General features: G+C 39.9%; 1 protein-coding gene across 1 annotated transcript in view; it reads right to left on the bottom strand.

Annotated features, from left to right (window-relative positions):
- The window catches only part of suclg2 (succinate-CoA ligase GDP-forming subunit beta), a 93,133-nt gene that overhangs the window by 56,101 nt on the left and 11,870 nt on the right, over nucleotides 1-25,162 (bottom strand). Inside the window, exon 2 of the mRNA XM_031752402.2 lies at nucleotides 20,001-20,142. Within this exon, the coding sequence (XP_031608262.1) occupies nucleotides 20,001-20,142 (142 nt within the window). The remainder of the gene's footprint in view (nucleotides 1-20,000; nucleotides 20,143-25,162) is intronic.

Below are 25,162 nucleotides of genomic sequence, written 5' to 3'. Positions count from 1 at the left end.
ATAAAAATCTTTGACCCGATGCTGGTGTTAGCTCAAAGGTCAAAGAAATACTAAACTAAAACTAAAAAAAAAAAAAAAAAAAAATCTGTCTCAGCTGCTGAAAATGGTAAATACGAACAATATGAAGGGACACTAGCAGGAACACAACATGGATGAGAAAGCAGTGTTATACTTACAAAGCATTTTTGTCACTAAGCTCCATGCTTAATCATAATGTCAATAAAGCTACTTTCAGCTGCTCTCTTATTAAAGGGGGTCGCCACAGCTGGTAGCTCCATATTTGACTTGGCAGATATTTATTTATTTAACATTAGACGCCCTTCCTGATAAAACCTCCCTGGAATTTGTTTCTCCTGCTGGGATTTTAACCAGGGAGCTTCTGCTGTTGGGCGGAAGTATAAAGCACTACACAATGTAGAGCCACTAACTGCGATCTCAGTACTGATCAAAATAACTGTGATGATCATTTTGGAGTTATTAGAGTATTAGTAGATCCACATAAGGAAGAAGGAAAATAAAAACTTGGTAAAGGAAGTCTTGGAAGTTTGGAAACATGACCTTGCCCTAATTACTTAACCACCCAGCATCCCCTTCGCTGTCACTGGCACCTTCCAAGCAGTCGCATCAGGAGGTCTCTGAGCTCTCTCTTCCGCATCTTACCCACAATCCCGCACTATTCAAATGGATCAGAGGACACTTGATGAAAGATGGTCTACAGTTAGGTTATTATTATCTAGGTGGGGAGAGTTCAACCATTGACAGGTGGCTGCCAGCACGTTGGGAAGTGGGTGGAGGGGGCGTAGAAACGTGGTTAAGAAGACACCTTGACCTTGGCTCCTCCCTTGATGGCATTTAAAAAAATAAAACATCTTGACGTCTAAGGGAAGGGTGGAATAGATCGAGGACCTGGTGAAGCTGGAGGGGCTAAAAATGTTTTCTGTGTTCACTGTTGCTGTAGTTTGGAAAAAAAAAAAGGAGAAAAAAAAAAGGGGGAAAAAAGAAAAAAGGACCAAGGGAATACAGGCTTGGACAGGGTGACAGGGATTAAACTAACACTGTGAGGCCCGTTCTGTGAGGAGAGTTAAAGGCTGAGGGGAGAGGGGAAGCGAAAGCATGAAGAGATGGAGAGAGAATGAAAGGTGAGCTCGTATGCAAAAGGCTTTGAGAGCAGTTATAAATGAATAAATATGTTAATAAAAAACTGCTACTGCACAAAATTAAAAAGAGTTCAAAGCAAGATGAGAAAGCATGTCCTGCGGGCATGTGCAGCGGAGAGGGACAGCACAGAGGAAATGACTTTTGCTTTAAAAAGAAGAAATAATATATAGAAAAAAGAAGCAAGTTAAAGAACAAGGATGTGGCCCAGCAGGGAGGTTGCATCATTGAGGTGTGAAGAAAGGTAAAGAACTAAGATAAGACGTCATAGCAAGTACACTAAAATATGAAGAAGAAGAAGAAAAGGGTATGTGACATGTTAAGGAAGGTAATGGTGTGAGAACAAGGCAGGTGTTCATTCTTGCTGCACTAGTAAGTGATAGCCAGTCTGCACACAATAAGATATATAAGCAATTTCAGCATTTATGAATAGGCACAGAAGCTGTAATGTGCTGACAATAAGAGAAAACTTTAGAGGAAAAACAAAAGAAGCAGCTATAAGGTGATAAACTGTGAGTACTACCAATCACAAAGACAGCACGATTAAAAAGGACGCACTTGCCTCTTCCCATCTCTCTCAGTCTCTCACACACACCATGTAGAATCTTACAAATATTGCTGTTTAACACTAAAACATCAATCTCAGTTGAAATGCATGGAAATTATAACAATGTCCTTAAAGATCAGAGTGAACATGGAGCATGGTAAAGAGCAGTGTGTCCATTAGCTGGTAGTATGGCAGACAAGAGATGCCTTCTAACACTGAGAGAAAGAGGTTGGTCCATAATGAGAGCAGTGTGAGGACAGGATGGAAAAGGAGTAGTAAAAAAAATCTGAAACAAGTCAAGCTTCTCTTGTGTCAAACTGTAAAGAAAAAGCGGAAAGAAGGGCACGTGTCTGAAGTTAATCAATAAAGACACCAGCAAGCGCTGCTGATGAGTCACAGCTCGAGGTGTTCACACAGTGGGGGAAAAATGCAATATTTATCTCTAAACATCTGAAAGGTGACACAGGTGGGTGTTTTATCACAGGTGGCAACATTTTCTATGTTCTGATTACGTTGCTTTGTTGTACGTTTTCATTACAGTACTGGCTAAGTGAATAATCTCTTTCTGTTATCCAGCCACAATAATTAAAAAATACCTCCTCAGACTGATATTAGTTTGCTTATCAGCTGAACGAGAATCCTTTTCTTAGTCGGAGGGAGACAGTGTTTCATAATCAGCTAACTGCCTCCATTTGTATCATGCATGGCCCACTGTGAAGAAATGGAGCTATTTTCATCTTCATTTATTTTCCATTTCTTGGGGACACACGGAAGGAGATTAACATTGCACAACATCTCTGATCTCATCGTATGCAATTTGAGTAATGCGGTCATCATCCTCGGGCTTTACTTATTTCCCAGTAATGAGAGCAAATCAACTCCCAGTCTGCTTGCCAGTGACGGCAGCTGGCAAAGAGGAGGTTACTTCTGCAGTCGGTGTCTCTTTCACCCCGTTCTTTCTGTGCACTTTGAAAGGCTATTCTCTTCCCGCACCCTCCTCCCTTTGCGTGTAGCTCATGAGCGGCCAACAGCACAGTTAGCTTTGGTCTGATATTTAATTAAGCCTTCGAGGCTGCGCCATGAGGGGGAATGCTGCCTGGTAAGGGACAGATGCGGGCTGTGCGCCAATCCGGAGAGAGTAAGATGAGGCTACCATCTGCAAGGAGAGAGAAAAAGATCAGGGTGGCCCTCCCCGACACTCGTGTGCTGTAATGAAAGTAATGCGGCGGCTAAATGGGGAAGACTAATCAAACTCTTGGGAGTAAGGAGAAAACAAACACAAGCCACGAACAGCTACAATCAAACACAGCGAGTCTGACTCTCAGCCTTCCTATGGATAAATACCATTAACACCAGAGGAAAGACAGTAAATAAAAAATATAAAAAAGAAAAAGAAACGCAGTCAAACCCTCAACATCTGTGCTCTATTATGATGCCAGACAGTGCTGATTGCTGTCGAACAGGTGGAATCTGTTCTTTAGAAGAAGAAAAAAAAAAGAGGCCGGAAATGTCAGTCTACAAGATCATTAAAACGAGTAGTGTAGGCACAATTATACTTCCCCAGTATAGAGCTATTTTACGATAAGTAGAGGAGAAAAAAACAAAACAATCTGCACTTCCATTTGCTTCCATCTAGAAGCACATAGTGTACCTTTAAATAACTTCAATTATGCTGTCAGCTGCATATTGATGTCAAGAAAGCTAGTGACTCTGTCGACTCTAGTTTATGAGTCACTTTGCCACAGTGATTTTTGGCTGTGTCACAAGTATGTATCAGTAATATTGTGAAAATGTACTCATAATCTACTACAGCGCCAAAGGCAACGCAGGAAACTAATGATCCAAAACAAAGAAACCATCTGATAGGCTTTACTAATTGTTTAAGCACAAAAGTGAATATGTGTGCCGGGTTTTTCCCTTTCATGTGTATTAAAAGGCAAATTTAGGGCCAGCACTTAGTTCTGTAAAATGCTTAGTGTAATAGCCTTATCAACACATTTTATTTTAATTACACTTAGGCACCATTAGGGCAAGTGCACAGAGCGGGTCATGTTTAATGACTGCTCGTATAATGATTTCATTTACAACTCCCATTTCCAGAAATGCTGGAATGTGATGTAAAATGTAAATCAAAACAAAAAGAAATCATTTGCAAATCATTTAAAGCCTAAATTTAATTAAAAAACAACAACACAGAGACAAATCATCACACTTTTTTTGGTTTTTTTTAAACTGTGCTCATGAATAACTTGTTAACGGCAAAAGATTTTTATAAACTGGTTGGCGTGCATGCATCCATCCCTGCCTATCCCATTCAGGGTTGGGATACACCTGGAACAGCCCGTCTCTTACGCTAGTCAAATAACAATGAAATTTCCCAGTTTCAATATTGCACAATTTTTCTTTGTGCCATCAAACTTCTAATCAAATACAGTAAAATCATTGTTTCTGACAAAGGAATACAGATTTTCAGAAGATGGGGTTGTAAGCGCAGCAGATAAAAATGACATTATCTTGGAAAAAGTTCAGCTTTCTCTAAACTTTTACCTTTTTTTCCCCCAATTCTACCAGACTGTGAAAAGGTCAGACATTAAATGGTTTTCTATTCATGCAGCGATGGCAAGTGAACCAAAAGGAGAGACAGGAAAATAAAATCCCTCTGTTTTGCATCTACCTTGACATATAATGGTGTTGAAATTCTTTAAGCAAAATATGTTGCCTGTTCAGTTGAGGTTGAAAAGTCAACCAACATTTATAAATCATAAGCGCGCTTGGCAAAAGCCCTCTTGCTACTGGCACGTCAGTTCAACCAGATATATGGGCCTAACAAAACTCTAACAAACAGATTTGAACACCAAAATAACCAAAGACTGCAACAATTTATCCTCTTTGTTTGCTACAACTAAATAAATAATTACCATGTCACTGTCTTGTCTGGTTAAGCCCAGTGTCCATGTGTCTCTGCATCTAATGATGCATCTCGGTGCTACTCAGTGGAAAAAGAATATCAGTTTCCCTGACCAACAATGGCACCTCTTTGTGACACTCCTCCAGTCACAGCTTGCATGACAGCTGAGTCCTCATTAGAGGACAAGTCCACCTGAATTTCAGTCACAGGACAGCACCTCTAATGACAACTTGAGATGCCCCTGGTCTCCTCTCAGTCTTTTTTTCCTTTTTCTTTTTTTTTTTATTGCCATGCAAGCAGAAGGGTGACCATAATGATAATGGTGTTGTGGAGCAATGGGTGCTAAATGACCACGGAGATATCTGCAGGGCGAATCATTCGTCTCGGAGCGAAAGCCAGTGTGAGGACATTTACTTGTATCGAGGCTCATCGGGAAACGGTTAACTAGAAAAAAAAAAAATCAACTGGTTAAAGACGAGATCGCCAGAAAAAAAAGAAAAAGAAAAACAATTTTAAAAAAAAGTTTAACTAGCTGAGAGGCCCTTTTATTGACTGATACAGTTTCCTCACTTCAGCATTAACAAGTGTAGAGAAAAACTCTAAAATCTACAGACATCTGCTGCTGCATTAGTGGGCAGGAGGAACGCAATGCCAATTCCACTGATGACTAATGAAGTGTACCTAATGGCTAGAGCTCACTACGACAAAGCACAGCGGAGTTTGCACATTTTACTCCACAATTTCTGTATCTGCTCGAACTACTTTCAACTCCGGCACGATGAGGTGCCCCATGTTTACCCGATGTGCCCTGACAACAAACAATAGGCGGCACACTCACTTCTACTGGCACATTAGTATCATCCTAATACGATAGAGAAGACGTGTGAAAAATAATTCAACATCTCACCCACAACATGAAAAGGTTGTGGTGCGTAATGAGGAGGTGGAAACACTAAGCTGCTTACAGAAATCAGCTCTTTGAGAGACAGGCTGCTTTACCCTGCAAAGCCTATTTACAGCTGTTAAGACAATTTCAGATGCATTGCTTTTTTTTCCCTTTTTAAAACCAACGAAAGACCTAAGAGCCAGCTAATGTAATGGATAACAACAGGTCCTTGGAGAGGGCAGTGTAATGTGCATCTGCTTGTTTATTTTGGAACTCTCATATTGTGCTTGAAAATTCTCGACATTTTTATGCGCATGTGTCTTCACAGCTATCATGCTGCCTACGGGTGGTTTTCTGCTTTGTCTCCAAGTCGGCGGGTTGCTGTGTCTGTGTTAATAACCTTTTGTTTCACACCTGCCCCCGCCCCCCCTGCACCCCTCCCCAACCCCACCTTCTCCCCTCATTGCGTGCTATGTGTGTTATCTTGGCAGGTAGTGAAAAACTGCAGGCTAACATCTGTCTTCCTGTGTGACAGAGCAGCACTATGGAGGGACGAGAGCTGTTCAGTCCATCAGCGGGAGCCCTGCAGTGAGTGAGACGGTGAGACGGAGATATCTGCAGTTCGCTCCAGCTAACAACCTGCTTTTGTTTACTTATCCCCTCCGATGTGATTAAACTGGCAAATGAGTACCATCTATGATGATTTTACAGAAGGTCTGGGCACATTTTGAGGGGGTGTTTAGGAAATACTAAAAATAGGGGGAGCTGCGAGTAGGAGTGAGCAACAACAGCCTGAAGTAAGGGACGAATGAAAAAGAAAACTCATATGGGAAAGAAAAATAAACAAATGTACAGTAAAAAAAAGAAAAAAAGAAAAAAGGTTGCTTTATTTGCACTGTACGTCTCAAAACACTTGTCTCGTACTATAATACACTTAGAACTTAAACATGAATAAAAACCAACACGCATTATAGAAGAAAAGAAAAAAAGACACTTTCTCACGTATATAATATATAACATATATAATTGGATAGTTCTGTGATTTCTCTATTTAGAAAGAAATAAGGAGAGACAACAAAAAGAAGCAAAGACATTACGAGGCTGAAAAGAGTGACTAAAGAAAGAAGGCAACAGCGCACTGTGTGGGTTCAATACATAAGAAAATGCAATGCTGTTTTGACTTCACAATCACAGTCGCGCCACAAAGCTCATTCTGTATATTTCGCTTCTAAGCAGTCAGACTTTTGTAATTTTTAAAGTGGTCTTGAGCAGACTCCAAAGCTTTTCTTTGGACAGTGGCTGATTTTTTCCCCTCACTCATTTTCAGACCACTGATTGTACAAAACCAGTGACCTGAGGATTTTTTTATTATTAAGCCCCTTCACATTGACCTATGACTCATTCAAGACCCAACTCAAGGGATGAACCAGTATTGTCTCTACACATAACAGACAATTTAGCAAAGAACCCATTTTAAATTGTATCTTTAGGCACTTAAGCCTCTTGCCAAAACACAATTTGTTCTCATTTTATTACTTGAATCTAGGAAAAATGCCAAAGATAACAGTCTGACAGGCATAAAATATTTTGGGAGCAGCACGGTGATTTCCAGTGCTATTAGCCAAACATGTGGCACATCTCGGGATGGTGTGCAGTGCATTCTGAAAAAATATTGAGGAAACTGGACAAGTGGAAGACAAAGGATGAATTGTATCTGAAAGACTTGCCCTTAACCCTCATCAGAAATGGTCTCAGTGGAAGGATGGCTATCAAGAAGTCATTCTTAAGGGAAATTGGAGAAAAGGCTGAGATATGCCAAATTACGGCTAACAGATACAAATTTGTCATTTTCTTATCATTTGGGCACACATATTTAATATCAGTCTCTTAGCAGCTGATGGATTCCCCAATCATGTATTTACTGTAAACTATACACTGCACTGTGCAGTCAACACAGAGACTGAGTACTACTAATTATGCACTGTTGGTCAGCAAACATAAAATATCCAAAAGATAGTGGTGTGTTCAAAATAAGTGTCTATCTGGAAGCCACAGACTCAAGACATGAACCACTTAAACAACTCTTTCATATATAGGCTTATATGTCAAAAAAGAGGTAGTGAGCTAGCGAATACATCTTCCCCTGTGTGTTTGTTCTCCGCACAGTGATTCACAAGCTCACCCATCTGAATGGTCGACACCAAACAGACCTAATCTCAGCACAGCTCCACTCACCACATAATGTTTACACTGGAAACAATAGAGGTGGAAATGACAAAGACTGATGGAAATTGCTGGCAGCAAGAGCACAAAGATGGCAGCGACACAAGTGCAAAATTCAGAGGCTCAGGCTGCATATTCTCTTCAAGTGCGAGAACCCGTTGTAACATCAAGTGGCTTGATAGATGAGCAGCTGCTTCAGTGTCCTCTGTCCAGCAGACCAACGAGGAGAGGACGCAATGAGGGCTCCAGCTGGTCTACACAGTCACACAAAGCAACTTCTGAGAGGGTCGTCTCATCTCTCAATACTTCAGACAAAGACAGAAGAAAAAGGGCTGTGGTTGAGCCAACACTACTCAACGCTAACTGCTACTGTCAGCGCTTTTCACCAGAGACTCTGCCTCATTTTCTGAAGGGGGAAGATGAAAGTGGTCTTAAAAGGCGCTTGAAATGTTGAAGTGCATGAAGCAGCTCCAGTGGGGACAGCGTGAATGAGAAGGGAGGAGGTGCACAGCGAGGAGAGGTCTGGCCATTTTCCGTGTTTTAACCATGTTTGACAGTAAAATATTTGTCTGTCCCTCGCTGAAAAAGAAGAAGGCCCCATGTGCACACGATGTGTACAGTACTTTTTTCCCGCATTTTCAACCCTCTATTGAAGTGCAAGATATGTCCCAACATTTGTCATTGATAGAACGGGAGAGTTATCACACACAGAGCTGAGTATAATAGAATTTGATGACAAAAGACTCAGGTCTTACACAACACTGCTATCCAAATCAAGGTAGGCAAAAATTGGATCTGAACTGGAGAGAACACACACACACACACACACACACACACACACACACACACACTCAAAAAGGGAAAGCAACAGAGAGAAAATATCACTGCGTTGCTTCTTACAAATTCACTGCTCAATGAATCATGGAATAGCCTTAATAAAACATGCAATTTAGGCTGAGTATTATTCAGATAATGGCTCTATAACTGCACAAGTTTTGGAACACAAAGGCATAAAAGAGCTCAAGTGAACTGAAGCATGAGTAACGCTAATGTGCCATATAAATACTCAAAGCCCACGACAAGGTTTCAATATATTTTTGATTGTCAAGCCCTACAATACATATATGATACCAAGTCAATCAAAGCTCACGTTTGTACAGTGGGTTAGATTCAATTACATGCTTAGCACCGTTTGTTCATCAATTCATTTTTCACCATTTTTGCTTTACTGTTAGTTCACATTCTGGTTCATGCAGGTCAGGTGTAGTAGCTGCCAAGCACAAGCTTCCAGGAAGTCAGCAATATGAGCAGATTTCAACCAGAGAAATAAATAGAAATCCAAAAAAGAAAGAAAAAAAAACCCAAAAAAAAAAAAAACCACACAGTTGGACTGGCACTCGTATTCATTTTTCATTCAAGTTTGAATTAAAGAAAAGATAATGAAATGTATTTTACTTCATTTGAATGCATCCCATGTAACCTAATTTTAAACTACTTAAGATGTAGAATTCATTTCATTTAGTATAATTTCCACTAATTCAATTCAATGGCAAGCTAAGATGCAGTGTTGGATATATTATTGTGGTTGTGTCAATGCAAGACAGTTGCCTTTATAACAAACTGTCTTTCCTCCATCCACACCCTTTCGATCTGTGGTGCTGAATCCAAAATGTTTTGACTCATAACTTCTCAGGATGATTCTCCATTCAGGCCTTTACTTCATCCTCTGACTGCATGACATTTGCATCCAGTATTTACTGCTCTTTAAACAAATGCTGCCTTCACCTCTATCCGTGCAATATTTCCTCTGCCACTATAGTAGCTGCCTTAGAGGCTTAAAGTCAAGAATTTTCACTTCAATTCTTAAAGCTTTTCTTTTCATAAAATTGTAAGCCATCTTTACTCTAATCATACCTTTGGTGATTATGGCCAAAGTACTCAATTTTGACTCGTCCAGAACTTGCTTACAAATATTGCTTCATATAGTGCCATTTACAGCAGATGTTCACTTCTGAGACGAGGTGGCAGGTTGGGTTTCCCTCTGATGACTGTTAAATGTACCTATTTGTGCAAGAAACACTGCTACTTAAGTAAATAACATACTGAAAAAGAAAGAGCTCATTTCCAACCCACCGGGCTTTGCTGACTAAAGCAGTGATTTTGTAACGCTAAGAAAAGTCGGTGCTCCATTTTCTGACTTTTGCAAACAAAAATACCGACTTTCATCAGTGGAGTCTGCTATAATGTAACGTTTACTACCTCATTGGGGGGGGAAAAAGCTGCGTGATGGCACTAGTTTGACAGACTAGTATTTCTAGCCAAAAGCTACCTAGTTTAACCATTGAATCAAGTAATTAGTCATATCCCCAACTACAGTATAAAGTACCACAGCGGAGCATTAAGCCTGGTGAAATGTCAGGAAGGTGTGAAGGTTTGGAAAAAATAGAAACCACCCGAGCCTGATCTGTTTGCTTCATTTTTAGATCCTCAGTGTGAACAGCACATGGCTGCTGAGTGTTACCACCAAGTCTGAAGAGTCATACAATTTATCAGCTATGAAGGTGTGATCAGCTGAATAAGAAATCTTGACCTTCACAACAAAGTTCTAGCCAGTCAGTTTAGCCCCAATTACTTTATGCAGTTCTGGCACTTTATAATTGAACAGTAACTGAACTTTTACACATACAATAATTGCTGTTAAATTATTTTTCTCTAAGATTTAACCAGCACACATTTTTACTTGCATCTTTTCATTAGGAAAAAAAAAAATCTGATGTAATAGTGAATTTTAAGAATGCCTCATGCTCACCCTTTTGTAGTAATCCAATGCAACTATGGTCCATGATCATTAAGAAATAAAGCTACAATAAAACAAGATGTTCAAGCAGCTATAATGATCGACAAACACCCCAATTATCTAATATTAAATAAAAATAAGAACAAAAAAAATAAACAGAGAAAGCACAACACAGAATTTCTGGTGGCAAACAGGCCAGTCTAGACAGATCGGAGGGGAGCGTGAGGGAGGACTCAGGTGAGGTGCGTCATGGTTGGATAAGGAACTCCTCAAAACGACTTGTGGTGATGCCCATGGTGGGGAAGTGCATTTTCATGACAGATGGCACTGGCTAGGCTGTGTGTGGGGTTGGTGTAGAGGCATATGGTACCCTCTAGATGATCTCATACAGCAGCGCCAGGCTCAGTCGGAGGTGTAAATGTTTCTCTGCACCCTGCCAGAGGAAGTGGAACCATTCGCATCACCAGCAAAAGTGTATGTGTGTGTTATGTTATGTTACCTTGTAAGACTGGCAGTTTAGTTAAGACTAATGAACTATTGTGATGTATCAACACGTCTGACCACATAAAACCTTCTACAGTAAGTGGCCTCGCTTTAAGAACAAATTCTTTGATTGGTAAACAAATAATGAATCAAAATGTCAGCAGTAACTGTTTCAGCATCTATTGAAATACCAAGCCTTTCCCACATATATTTTGGCATCTACACAAATGCGGTGCTTTACCTAAAGTCTGTCAAATATACTCTTGTAGAATTTCCACATTTTGCTGAATTATGAAGAAAGACAAATACAAATAATACACCTGGAAGCAACAATTACAGGGACCAAGTAGTTCTGAAATGGAACGGATGGACTAATTTATTTTTTTTGTTCCAATTTTTTAAAGAAAATTTGAAAAAAAAAAATGCTAAACTTGCTGTGCAGGAAATCACCTAAGCACTCACAAAGTAATCAATCGACCCTGAAAATCCAGATTCCAAGAAAAATGGATGAAAAACAAAATGCTCATTCATGCTGTTATTCAACGGATGGAGCATGTACTAAAAATCAAACACATATCTGATACAAAAAAAGACCGTTCAAAACCAGTCACACAAAACTAGGATGGTTGCAGTGATTATATCAGAAACTGGCTGCTGGAGCAACATTATACATACAAACACCAATCATCTAAACGAGCATATAACCTACATTTAATTCATGTGCTGCATCTGACAGAAGCAGAGTTTCTGAATTCACTACACTAAGCATATTTCATATGAAGAGACAGAAAGTGTTGGTTCAACATACCGTAAATATAGGTGGAGATTTGATGAGGTTACGCTGCGTATGGAAACTTGAGATATGGAGATGTGGTGGTTAAGGTCTGGTTAGAGCATGACAGTCTGATGAAAGCTGTAAGGTTTAAAGATCATTCAAGTAAGGAGTGAACTGGAAATACAGCGGGACACTTTTTTTTTTTCTATGACCAAATCATGATCATGTTGTCATGCATGTGATAAAAATATAGTATTTTATATATACTACTGTGTAAAAGTCTTGAGTCACAGCTCATTTCTTTATATTTCACTTGTAAGGAACCAACATATTGGCTCCTTTTTCACAAATTATCAGTCCAGTTGTTGTATCTGACTATTTCAGAGAGATGCTTTTCTCTGTTTGTTAAGCCATCAACACTGGTTTATCAGCATAAAATTAACCAGTGTTACATCTATTCTACAAATTTGTTCCCATTTTGTTCCCAATGTTTGCAATGAATCTAGAAAAAAATGCCAAAGACAGCACAGTTTGACAAGCATAAAATACAGCACCAACCAGGTGATTCCCAAAGAACGATTAAAAAAAAAAAAAACATAAAAAATCTTCCTAACAAAATACTTTTTAAAAATGAGGGGTGGCTCAAGACTTTTGCACATTTCCACATCTGACAGAATTTTTGGCTTTTATAGCCCCTGTAACTATTGTATGCAGCTGTAATTAGTTTGTTATTTAGCTGTTATTTATATTGGGTTTTTTGTTCACTTCAACAAAATGTATGGAAGCTACTTTTATTGATACAATACGTACAAAAAACAATATGAGCTTCTTTCCCTTGAGTACAATAGATCCTGACCAACAAAAGAGCCTCTTTCACTTCTAAGAACATGAACCACTATATATAGAATATACCCCCTCCCACCCACACACCCACCCACACACACACACACACAACCATGTTATGTTTTTGATTCTGAGATTGACGTCTATGTCATCTGACAATCTGAGTGCTTTTCAACCTCAACTTCAGAGGGAAAAAAAGTGGAAACCAATGTAAATGTGTTTGTGAGCTGGGAACATCCCATAGAGCTCTCGTTCCCTCTCCTATCCAGCAACATCACAAAATATACAAGAATAACCAAATTTGCAAAACTGCATAAACACACACATAAACCTGCCTCATCAAAGGGTTGGCTAATATCAAGGTAGCTTGCTATTATTCAGTAAGCCAACATATCAAACCAACCATCCTTTTAATAAGCACACATGAGATTTGACAGCCATGCATAAAAACTGTTTACACTGAATATTCATAGCAGTGGGAAAAAAAATAAATTAAAATATTTCCTTCCTCTGTTAATTGTCATTCTGGCAGTGAGGCTGTGCTAAGCACAAAGAGCGGAAAAGAGCAACAGAGGGAGACTGAGGTGAGCGAGGAGTACGAAAAAATTAAAGTATAAAAACTGAAAACAAGAAAGGGAAAAATGAAGGATGCAGAGAATATGACTGCAGCACAATTTCTCAAAGGAAAGTCAGGAAGATGACAATGCTAAAAGAGAACACTTTGCCATCTGATATAAGCTGTACATATACACAAGTATATGTTGCTCCCATTCATCACACAGGCTCAACATGCGGTTAAGATAAGAATCCAGACCGATGTTTTTTCCCATCACTGCTCTGTCAATGAATGAGTTCTGTGGGAGGCAGAGGAAATGGCAGACATGAAGGGCTCTCGTACCAAGAAAAGAGAGGGAAAATGTGGTTTTGATTTAGAATTCAGACTGAAAATCCATCAAGATTTGCTCTGCAGATGCATCTGTCAGGCGGGTGGCGACACACAAAGTGGACTGCATAATCATATTCTCTTTGGCAGTAGCAGGGCACAGGTATGTGTGTTTGTATATTTGTGTGCATGGCCGTGCAAATCTGCTTCGAAGGCAAACACAAAATCTATATTCATTACTGCAGTTACTGTGACATCTCAAACAAAGCATTTGTGAAAAATCTGTGCCTATGAAAGTTTTAGGCCTCAGCAGATAAGAAACAGCGCTTTCAAAAATGCATTAAAAAGTTATTTCTTTAAACTGTCTTTATAAAGTGCAGTATGCAGAACAAAAAAATAGCAATGGTGTCTATATTAAGTATGATTGCTTGCTTTTAACTCAGCACTGGTCCTTCTAGTTAGGTTTTAATTTCACTAAAACCACTTTGCCCTGTTTGGCATGGACACAGGATATCTGGGGTGTGCTGTTTCTGGCATAGGATGTTGCCCAAAGATCTTTTAGGTCCAGTGAGCTGCTGGGTTGTGGCTCCGAGATAGGAATCATCTCTGGCCTGCATGTAAATTTTGGATTGTAGGCGGCTCTGATGAGTTTGGAAGCTGGGTCAACACCTTGGGCTTTGTACACAATTGTGAGCCTGTGATACTCTGTGGCAGGCCACACTGTCCTATTTGGGGTCCCTATGGAAAGTGTCATTGCTATAGTGTGCTGTGCTTGGTCTGCACAAATGCTTAGGTAAGCAGTATGTGTCAAACTAACATCCACATGAATGCCAGGGCCCAAAGTTTCCCAGGAGAACATTGCATTGTAACAAGATCGTGTTATGCACTTTATCTGAATAAACTCGAGGAGATATAAAATAAAACTGGTCTGCAGCTGATCGGTTATATAGCAAGGATAGTGTACAAAAAGATATCTGTCCAATATAGGCAAGATGTACCAAAATCCACATGGAACATACAAGCAAAACTGCTTGAGAACAGCAGAGCTAAGATCCTGCAGGAATTCAACTTTAAGCAGTTCCACGGTGACATGGTGGTGGCTGACAAGCAAAAAACTGTAGCTGTGATAGATGTGGAAATCCCAAGAAGGAGCATGAGAACGTCGAGAAGTACCAGGAGCTGAAGGAACACAAAGAACAGATGTGGAAGGTGGAAGTTCAAAGTGATCCCTGTGGGAATACGAGCATCAGGTTGCTGTAAACCCAAGCAGGGGGGTCGCTCCAGGCACAGCATCTGAGACGATGCAGTCTTCAAATGACAGGGTTGATTTCCTACTTGCATATTAAAATTTTTGGGTCATGGTGATGAAAATCTACCTAAAGAAAACAATCTGTTCCAAATCCATTGGCATCACCAGCAAGTTTGTTTTTGGGGGGAGTGTTTTATAATATTAGCAAGTATTAGTGAGCTACTAGGGAAAAAACCCAACTATATATATCTAATCAAATGTTACTGCCACAGAAACGTGAAGTTTGATTTTTGTTTTGGGTCATATTTTAGGAAGAATCAAAATGAAAAAGCTGCTGGGACGTAACTCCATCGTTGTATCAGATTACAAATATTATTCATTTTACCATTCAATTTCATGGATATTTACTTGTATTTATTGCTAGAGCAAAACTCCCTTTTGAGTCCGATCATAAAATAAAATGGGCAAAAGTATTAATGCCTACATTATGAGGCAATATGGCACAAACTCTAACTTTCATTTAAAGTATTTATATATTAAGGTTAGATTAAGAAATGCTTAGATGGAAAAGTGTAATTTGTAGTCGTAAGCTGTAATCTGTACATGCATAGACACACACAAAATACAAAAATTAGCAGCTTGTGAATGTGAATAGTGGATGTGGGTCACTGGTTTTGGACCAACAGCAGCAGTTAGTGGGGTAACCTTTTCAGTGTCCCAATGGACCAGCCATCACAAAAGCTCCCTGCAGGACTCAACCAGTACAGCACTAAAGAAATCAAACCCTACTTTCTATGAGCCATTACCTGGTAGTGAATCACCCATCTGACACAATGCAAACTCTCCCCTAAGAGTGTCATTCAAGTTAAAACGAATTAATAGTCTGCTCCAGATACATGTTTTTAATGTTTAGATAGAGAAGGATAAAATCTGTCTGTCCTCAGCAGCAATAGAACAAATCAGTCTGTGCCCACCTTACCAGAGCTGGACCACTCCACAGTCCATGAGAGGAATGAGAGTTTTTTTTCCTATATAACTATTGCTGTGACTGAACTGCCAATTTAACCACTTCATGGTTAAGAGAGGAGCACAGAGAGGAGTGTACTAGTTGATGTGAATGTTTGAGTGTTTGTGTGCTCATAGAAGCAAGCATACTTCGTGAATGTCATTCATCTGTGCCCGTGCTTCAATGTTTGATGAGTTCATTCAATTGTGTGTTCACCAGGGGTTCACAGCAGGACATCGCCTCAATACCGAAATCCATGTGAGTCGCTCTGATCAGCTCAGATACCCCAAACATCCATATCTTTTGTAGAGAGCCATACCATGTGTCCTCTACAGTGGAAAGCCATGAAATAGATCTTCATCCTAGGCTGGCTCCATTCCCTGCCTTCCCATCACACCCTCAGACACAAAGCTTGGCACAGCCTCGGTTTGTATATCAGCACCACAAATCTCAACTAAAGACATTATTAATCTCTGTCTTTTTTACTTTCTAACACATTTATGTATGACCTAAAATGGCCCAGACAAAGTCAGTCAGTGTGTGTCTGAAGAAATGAACCATATGTGGATGCTCACTTGCATGCTTTATTAGCGAGCCAGCAGTAGTCATAGGGCACAAAAAGTGCAAGACACACACCGATAAGGGCCAACCAAAACCCAGTGCATGAATGGAGATATTAGGGCAAAGCTGCTCTGAGGGACTATGGGAAGCAAGGGATTGGTTAACCAAGCTGACTTGAAATTACTGCAAAAACTTGGATTAACATATTTGTTGTCAGGGACACTGGAAATGCATTAGTAACATAAAAAAGGTCCCAGCCAACTGCGGGACCTCTAATTTGAATGTGTTCCTACCAATTTTCAGCTCATTATTTTTGTGACTGTTCATGCGATTTGTCTATGATATGATAAGAAATAAGATCAATAAAACTACATGAACTACTAAGAGACCAAGAGTGCACCAAGATAATTTCCCAAACCCATTGCCCCACTATTAGCACTTTAACTGATGATGGCAGGATGGAAGTTGTTTATGCCATATGACCACAATCCAAATGTAATTCGTAAATGGACTGATTCTTATACAGCGCTTTTCTACTCTCCTGGAGCGCTCAAAGCACCTTATACAACATGCCACATTCACCTACTCACACCAGCACTTTCTTCTATGCTTTAAGTCAGGGGTGGGAGAACTCACGGGCACAAGGGTCGGTGTCCTGCAGGTTTTAGATGTGTCCTTGATCCAACACAGCTGTTTTAAATGGCTACAGAGGCTGGTAATGAACTAATCATTTGATTCAGGTGTGTTAACCCAGGGTGAGATCTAAAACCTGCAGGACATCAGCCCTTGAGGCCCAGAGTTCTCTACCCCTGATTTAAGTGCTCTCTAACTAACATTGGCACACATTCATATTCCAATAGATGTGTCAGAGAGCAACTTGGGGTTCGTATCTTGCCCAAGGATGTTTGGCATCAAACCACCAACCTTCAAATCAGTAGATGACCTGCTCTACCTCCTGAGCTACTGCCACCCCCAACTTTGATCAGTCAGTGCAGGTCAGCTTCATGTTCTTAGCTGACAAGAGTGCCACCCGGTGTGGTCTTCTGCTGCTGTAGCCCAACTTCTTCAAGGTTCTATAATGTTGTTCTTTCAGAGACGGTCTTCTGCATACCTTTGTTCTAACAAGTGATTGTTTGTTTCCTTCCTGTCAGCTCGAAGCACTCTGGTCATTCTCCTCTGACTGCTGACATGAACAAGTCTTTTTTTTTTCCCAGAGAAATGCTGCTCACTGGATATTTCCTCTTTTTAAGACCATTCTCTATGAAATCCAAAAGATGGTTGTGCGGGAAAATCCCAGTAGTTCAGCAGTTCCTGAAATACGCGGACCAGCCCATTAACTAATGTGGCACTAACAACCATGCCACATTCAAAGTCACTTAAATCACCTTTCAGTATTTGCATGACAAAGAAAACCTGAATATGTGAATGGTTGGTGAGTGCATGTACTGTCAATGGACAAATGCTGTCTGAATTGAGCGCACACAAACCTTTAAGGTTGTCTGACGGTTTCATTAGGCTACGTTCACACTGCAGGTCTTAATGCTCAATTCCGATTTTTTGATCAAATCCGATTTTTTTGTCTGCTTGTTCACACTACAAATAAAATGCGACAGCAAACGCCCTCTAGTGTGAGCGATCAAAGCGGCCCGCATGCGCAAAAGAAGACGTCACACACAACGCGCTCTGTTTAGACCCAGAGCAAACAATATTGTTTGACTGATGGCCCTTAATATAAAGACTTCGGACTTTATGTTTCCAAATTTTTGCTTTGAGTTATTTTGTTATTTACATAATAATGTAAATAACCTAATAATTACCCTTATTGCTGTTTTAGAGAGGAGCGGTGCTTCAAAGGATAGTTGCAGATTTCTGTCAGAATCTGCAGATTATACAGTACAAATAAAACGTTCGCGTTGTCTTCCCAACAGTTTCACTGACATCTACACTGGATGGCCAGGAAGCGTTCACGATGTCTTCTCGGGCGCTTCTCCGGCGCTGATAATTGGTGTCTGTCTTGTGTCAGTGACGTAAAAGACGGATTTAATGCGACATGACCGTTCAAACAGCAGTCGCTTTCTAAAACATCGGATATGTATCGGATTCAGTACCACATACGAAAGTGAGGCAGATCGGATTTGAAAATATCGGATTTGTGCCGTTCACACTGTCATACCATGATCGGATACGGGTCGCATAGGGTCAAAAAAATCGGATTTGATGTGCTTTCGCCTGCAGTGTGAACGTAGCCTTAGACTGTCCATTCCACTGTTGTGCTGTAATTTAGGTGGTAGTGTGGAATGTAAACTAATGGCAGAACTAGCAACAGAGTGAACCCCAAGTTGTTCCTGATGGCAGGTAAACACTGCCATTTGTGTTTTAATGTGTTTGTTTATGAGTGAACAAGAAAAACAGCCTTAAAATTCAGGTATGTTTAAAATAAGTTATGTAAGTGCAGACAAATTACATTTTACCCTTCGAGCTTCTCTGTCCAAGTTTTCTGACTCTCCATTTCATCCCCTACCAAGCAATATATTCTAGATACTGTCATGAAAATATATATTCTCTTCCCCCTATTCAGTTTATCTTTGCCAGCATCTTAACCAGGGCCACTGAAAGCAGCGCCCCAGGCGCTTGAGCCCAAAGGCAGCAGTAAGAGTGGCACCTCACTGGCTGACAACCAACCTGGAGGCACTATCAGAAAGCTGCTGCTGTAGCTAGAGAGGACACTGAATAAAATATAAAGCTGGGGGTGGAAATACACACTATACGTGTTGGACAATTTGGTGTGTGAAAGGAAAGTAGAACAGGGAAGGTAGAGGACAGGTGTAGGTTCACACACATATGTATGTGCGCTTAACACTGTGCTTACAATGCATCTGTGAAAATTTGTACCACAAGTACAAAAAAAGAAAAAGAAAAATCACAATTTTGGTCACTACCTTACGTAGCATTGTATGACTGTGTGAGGCAGCAACTTGAATTTTATACAACACACACACACCAACATAAAAGCTTGAGAAACTTAATATGAGAGGTTGCGAAACAAATTAGTATGGATGAATGCCATGATGAAAAACTGAGCAGGCACTACCACTAAACCGATACAAAAAAACAAAAACACAAGCTCCCACACATACGCAAACAGCAAAGATGCAATTTAACATGATAAAACTTCGACCCTTGTTAAATTGCAAACACAGCCATTTGCACATTCTGTAGCAGGGCCAAAGAGCCATGCGACACAAATAGGACCGTTAAGGTTTTACTGGGTACAGCAATACAATTACCGTTTACCATTATACTAACTCATTAAAACTACAGTAAGAGAATAATTAGGAATTAGCTTATGTCTCAGTACATCTGTGTTTAATAGAGAGCTACAAATGCAATACAGTCAAATGCAGTTGCTGAATCTATACTGCATGAAAATAATTTGAAATAGCACAATTCTGACCACTATAACACAGACTCATCAGTTTATTTGAGACTGACCTTAAACCTGCTTTTCATTAAATGTGAAAAACTGTGACAGATCTCAGATAATCATTGAACATATAGCTTTAAGTAACGTATCAGTGAAATCCACGAATGAGCACTGGTACAAACCAATATTAAACAACAACGTATTGCAGCTGCTGACATAAGTGAATCACATGTCTCTGCGTGTGTGAGTCCTCTACTTACTGAGTCTCTTTGCAGCCTCCAGTGCCTCAGAAGCTGTGTCAGCCACATAGAAGCGCTGGACAGCCACGCCACTCTCTTGCATCAGCTTCTTGCTCTGGTACTCCTGTAGATTCAGCCATCTCCTCGGACTCAACCAGGTGCACTAGATGAAAGATCGAGGTAGAAAGAGTAAAAGCGTAAATGAAACAAAGTTAATAGTGCAAATAGGTTTCCATTTCAAAGGCTTCCACCACATCTAACAATGGCAAGTTTTTCCCTCACCTTAACATCACCAAGCCTGTCTACTCTGCTGCGTTTTTTTTACATTAAACAATACCACAACATGTCTAACAACACTCTTGGCATGTATAGGATATATCTTCTACTCCTCTCCTCACACCCCTCCTCCCCTCCAACTATCTTACGCTCTCTTTTCCTGTAATGAGGCAGGCATTTGGGCTTAAACTGCAGGACAGCTAAGGAGCTGTTTGCTCCATCAGCAAGACACTGGTCCTGTCAGCTCCAGCTGTTGTTGCTATTAGAAAGAAATTGGCTTTTTAATGCGACAGTGAGACATGGACTGTGTTAGAGTTAGAATCCCTCTGCACCAGCAGGCTTGTATGTGAGCCTGGATGCAAATGTTTTCACAGCAAAGGTCTTTGGGGAGTCATTAAGAAGAGAAACTCCATTAAAGTAAAGGAAAAACAAGAACTATGAACTAAATCACGGCCGGCACAGAAAGTATGCTTCAGTATTTCTATTTGTTTACCCGGTAAAGATTAAACTTACATCAGGATAACATTAGGACTGCAACACAATATGTTATGCTGACTCAGTCGAGTTAAACTGAGATGGGATGCTGTTAGACAATACATTAGTTATTCAGGGACACCTGCATGAGCATAAGGGCCACATAAGTGATCTAAAATGTAGAAGACAATGATCACTTGTGACACTGTAAAACAGTTATGTATAGAGTATTCTATAATCCACAGCTTTTGTTTGTACTATTGGAACTCTGTTAGTAACAGACTGTCAAAAGATCAATGCAACAACGTCAAATGCTACAAACCAGGAACTGTGCTTAAGGAAGCATTGTCGATTTCTCTACGGCTTATGGCAAGAAAAGACAAAAAACAAAAAACACAACGCCATTTTGTCTAAAGTTTATGACATAAATCTGATCTAACAAATTATTTATAGACTTCTTTATAAACAGACCAAAGATTTTTGTTGTGGTAAAACAAAAAAAGAAAAAAGAAATCATGACAGAATCGTATTCTTCTGCGTACTAAGTCATGTTTAACTATTTGGACCTCTTTAGATTATGGTAAAAATGTTTGCAAGCAAGCAAACATGTTTATATGTTTCTTGCTCACACTTGCAAACAGCGTGAAACCCCTGCACAGTGAATGAATAATGTAGTTTGAATTCAAGAGGAATAAAGACAGAGGAGCAGAAACTACATTTTTGAAAGCTTCTTACAGTAGGGACCAAACAGGCAACAATAGCAGCCATTTTTTTGTTCACTTGAGCGCACGCACATGGACTGTGTCCACATTTTTAGGCTGCAATTTGATTCAGTGGTTCATGGGGCGTGAAAAGGCCACTCTGTGTTTTTTAAAGTCATCAGTCACTCCATCATTCACGAAGGGGGAACACACAAGAGTGAGGGAATTGAAATAGAGAGATGTTCTTTCAACCATTTACTGATAGAATGAGTAAAATGTAACCCTGACTAACACTTAATGGTTATTAGTGATTAAAGGATAATGATCTTGACATGGTCTCTTAAATAGGCAACAGCCAAGTTAAACCTTTTCAATCCAGAACCAAGCACAATCATCGGTGGACCTCGACTGAAAACAAAACTGCAAGACCAGTAATCCACAACTCGTGCCAAAACCAATCCTTTCTGTGCCACAGCACACTATTAGCATGCTTTCTCCATTCCAGCTCTTGTGAGAGCCTGTCGAGAGACTTCATTACAGCCAAAATAGGTTGTTTTCTTGGAGAGCAGCGCACGCTGATATATACTGGCCTACACTAAACAGGGGCATGTGCAGGTCACCTCTGCAGTATTGTTTGTAATACTATACTATTTATATGTTTTAGCTATTACAGCTTGTACTGTACACACATATGCTTCCAAGTCTATTACCCATATCCCTCTAATGCAGCACATTCTGATAATGTCATTCTTTCACAGTGCGTCGATGGGGTTCAAAGGAAGGGCAGGAAATTAACCGTACTGTGTGGTATTGGCCAAAAACTTGGCTGATGTGTATGACTTTAAAACTTTACTCTTTTTTTCTGCCTGTCGCTCACTCCTTTATGTCCACTTTAGCGGAAAATCTCACACAGCCTTAACAAACCGAGCTGCAAAACACGTTTCCTCTGTTTTGCCGACTCACTTGACTGCTGTCAGGTACCTGCAGGGCCCTCTCTCTTAAAACATCCACTTCCGTTGCCACCCAACTGTTTGCCCCAGGAGGATCAGCTCTGCTGCCTAAATGAATATCTCCATCTGTCAATCTTTTACTCTATAATGGGCTTAAAAGAAAGTGGCAAACGGGACCCTTCCCAGGGCCAGGTTAAACACCTTAATAGGAAATATCATCAGATCACACCAACACATATTAACCAGACAGCTAAATGCTTTGATCCGAGTGACCTAAGACGCATCACAGTATGGTCAGATGGTATGTATACAGATACTTGCAAAGTATGCAAGCTCTTATGCTCATCAGTAATGCCAGTGTGTAGTCAATCTCAACTACACAAGTGCAAGTTTGTGCATGAAACGATTTCATTTATTAGTCTGCATGGTATTATTGTAACTTGAGGTTTCATTTTTACAGAGGTTAAGAGTCATCCACAAATACATCAGCATCATAAAACAGCATACTAATTGTTTGAGTCGTACCAGTGACTATTTTCATTAACAGTTACCATGTCAATTACTTTTTGTCCACTTAATCTGAAAAAAGAAAAGAAAAAAACCCACCAATCATTGTCCTTTATTCTCCTCCACAGGAGGCATCTTCAGCTATCTTTGACTTATGCATATATTATTAGAAACACTGTTGTGGTCTAGAAAAACTACTTACAAAAGTTAAATAAATTCAAACTAATAAGGCTTCACTGTCACCCAAAGAAAGGGTGAGCGAGGGTGAAAAAGATATCCAGACTAAAATAACAACCCCTGCATACTGAGAAAGTCAGGTAGGGATTGAGGTGGCCCTCCAGGCACTGACAGTTACCTTGGGCAAAACACCAGAGAATGGAAAGAAACCTGAGGCACATTTTTACTGTGCCACAGATCCACAGACAAATAGTCTGTATCAAAGATGTGCTCTTACTACTGCTGATAACAATATAAAAATGGGTGACAAATTAATGTAAAAATCCACATAGTGAAGTGACGTAGGATGGTGTTGAGCAAACATGCACCCCCATAATGAGGTCACTGTGCCTTGGCATAAAATGCTCAAGTAAGGGCTGCTGATTAATGCTGAAATCTTATTTAAAATTTTGCAGGTCAATATTTAAATCATGTTTATTTGATGCTTATTTAGTTGCCGAATCTGGAAACTTAAGGCCATCAATATAACCCTGGTTCTCTGAGTAACATGGGTGAGACACAAAAGAAATGCTATGAAAGTGAAAAAAAGTAATTCATGGAAATGTGTTTTTGCACTGGATTTTCTTGAACTTTAAATATAACACCAAGTTTGGGTTTTGGGGAGTAACAAATGTACCACTGTAAAAGAAGTGTGATGGATTTACAACACAAGGAAACAAGAGCATGACTGCAAAGGAAACACTGCACAATAATCTTTATCATAGTGTTGCAATTACCGTTTCTTAATTATTGCTTTCATTTCATTTTCAATTTACTTTGTTTTAATTAAAAAAGAAACATCAATTAACTGCCCGGCCTACGCTACTTCCTCTTCTTTTTTCTTTTTTTTGTAATATTTAAACAGAGTGGACGCTACGTTCGATCACTGTCAGATCTTAAAATACAGGAACATTTTAGTTAACTGTCATTTTGTAAGGCTAATATTTATGCAAGGCTATTGCATAAACTCTGGTATTTCAAAGTTGAGTAACAGGAAAACAGTAAGGCTTAAACAAAAGTTTCAAATGGGAATTACAGTATTACGAAACCTTTTATATTAGCCAATTCCTCAGATGCCGCAACGCAGATATATTTGCCACCTTAACAATAAATACTGTGAACCATATAAAGATATCACTACTTTAAAATCCCCTTCAGACTAATCATTGACACAGTTATGGTTTTAGCCATTTCTAGTCCTGCACTGTGCTATCAGACAAGAAAGTCATGATAGTGCTGACATCTTGACAGGAAGAGAAATAATCTGAGTACTGCATGGCTGCCCTGGAAAAAAAACAAAAACCAAAAAAGCTGCAAGTGGTGGATGACAGTATGGCAGTAAGGCAGGGAGGCAAGCAGGCAGCTGGCCTGCAGTCCCTCGAGACACACTCTCTACAGTAATTATCATCAGCAGCACTCCAGAGACAATCCTACACAGTCCTTCAGCCTAACTACTGCTCTACTTATTCTTAATGCACACACAAAGATGACAAGAATAGACACAAGGTTTGCTGTGCACAATGGTGACTAGACTAGACACTGGCACAAACAAAGTTGTATGCAATGGGCCCAAGATGGGATAAAGTATTCAGAGCAAACCTCTCTACAGACAAAAGCACTCAAGATCCCTCTCATGGATGCATCTAAGTGAAGGAAGTGGGGCACACTGGAGAAAGAGAGGTGGAGTGTTGACAATGATAAATAATGATCTCTATATTAATATATGAAGGTAAGGTAAGAGGAGGCAGAAGAAAAAAAAAACTGAAGGAACAATTTCCTCTGTAAATCAAAAAGTAAAAACGTCCCCTTTCTCATTCCAGCCATACTTTCAAAGAACTTGGCCCACTGACAAACCGTCACAGGCCCACACAAATTGTCTCCGGTTTTCCCTTCAGGACAGGAACACGCAAATGACCAGGAGGTAGGAATAACCCCAAACTAACCACAAAGTCATACAGTATTAATGCCATACCACTCTATTATTAGCTCAACCTTGTCTTCTTTATACCTGCGCAACTGCATTTTAGATTTGATGCAAAAGCACGGAAAAATAACTTTA

Source organism: Oreochromis aureus, linkage group 5, assembly GCF_013358895.1.
Source record: "Oreochromis aureus strain Israel breed Guangdong linkage group 5, ZZ_aureus, whole genome shotgun sequence".
NCBI classification, from domain to species: domain Eukaryota; kingdom Metazoa; phylum Chordata; class Actinopteri; order Cichliformes; family Cichlidae; genus Oreochromis; species Oreochromis aureus.
This window is presented reverse-complemented; position numbering and strand designations above follow the sequence as displayed.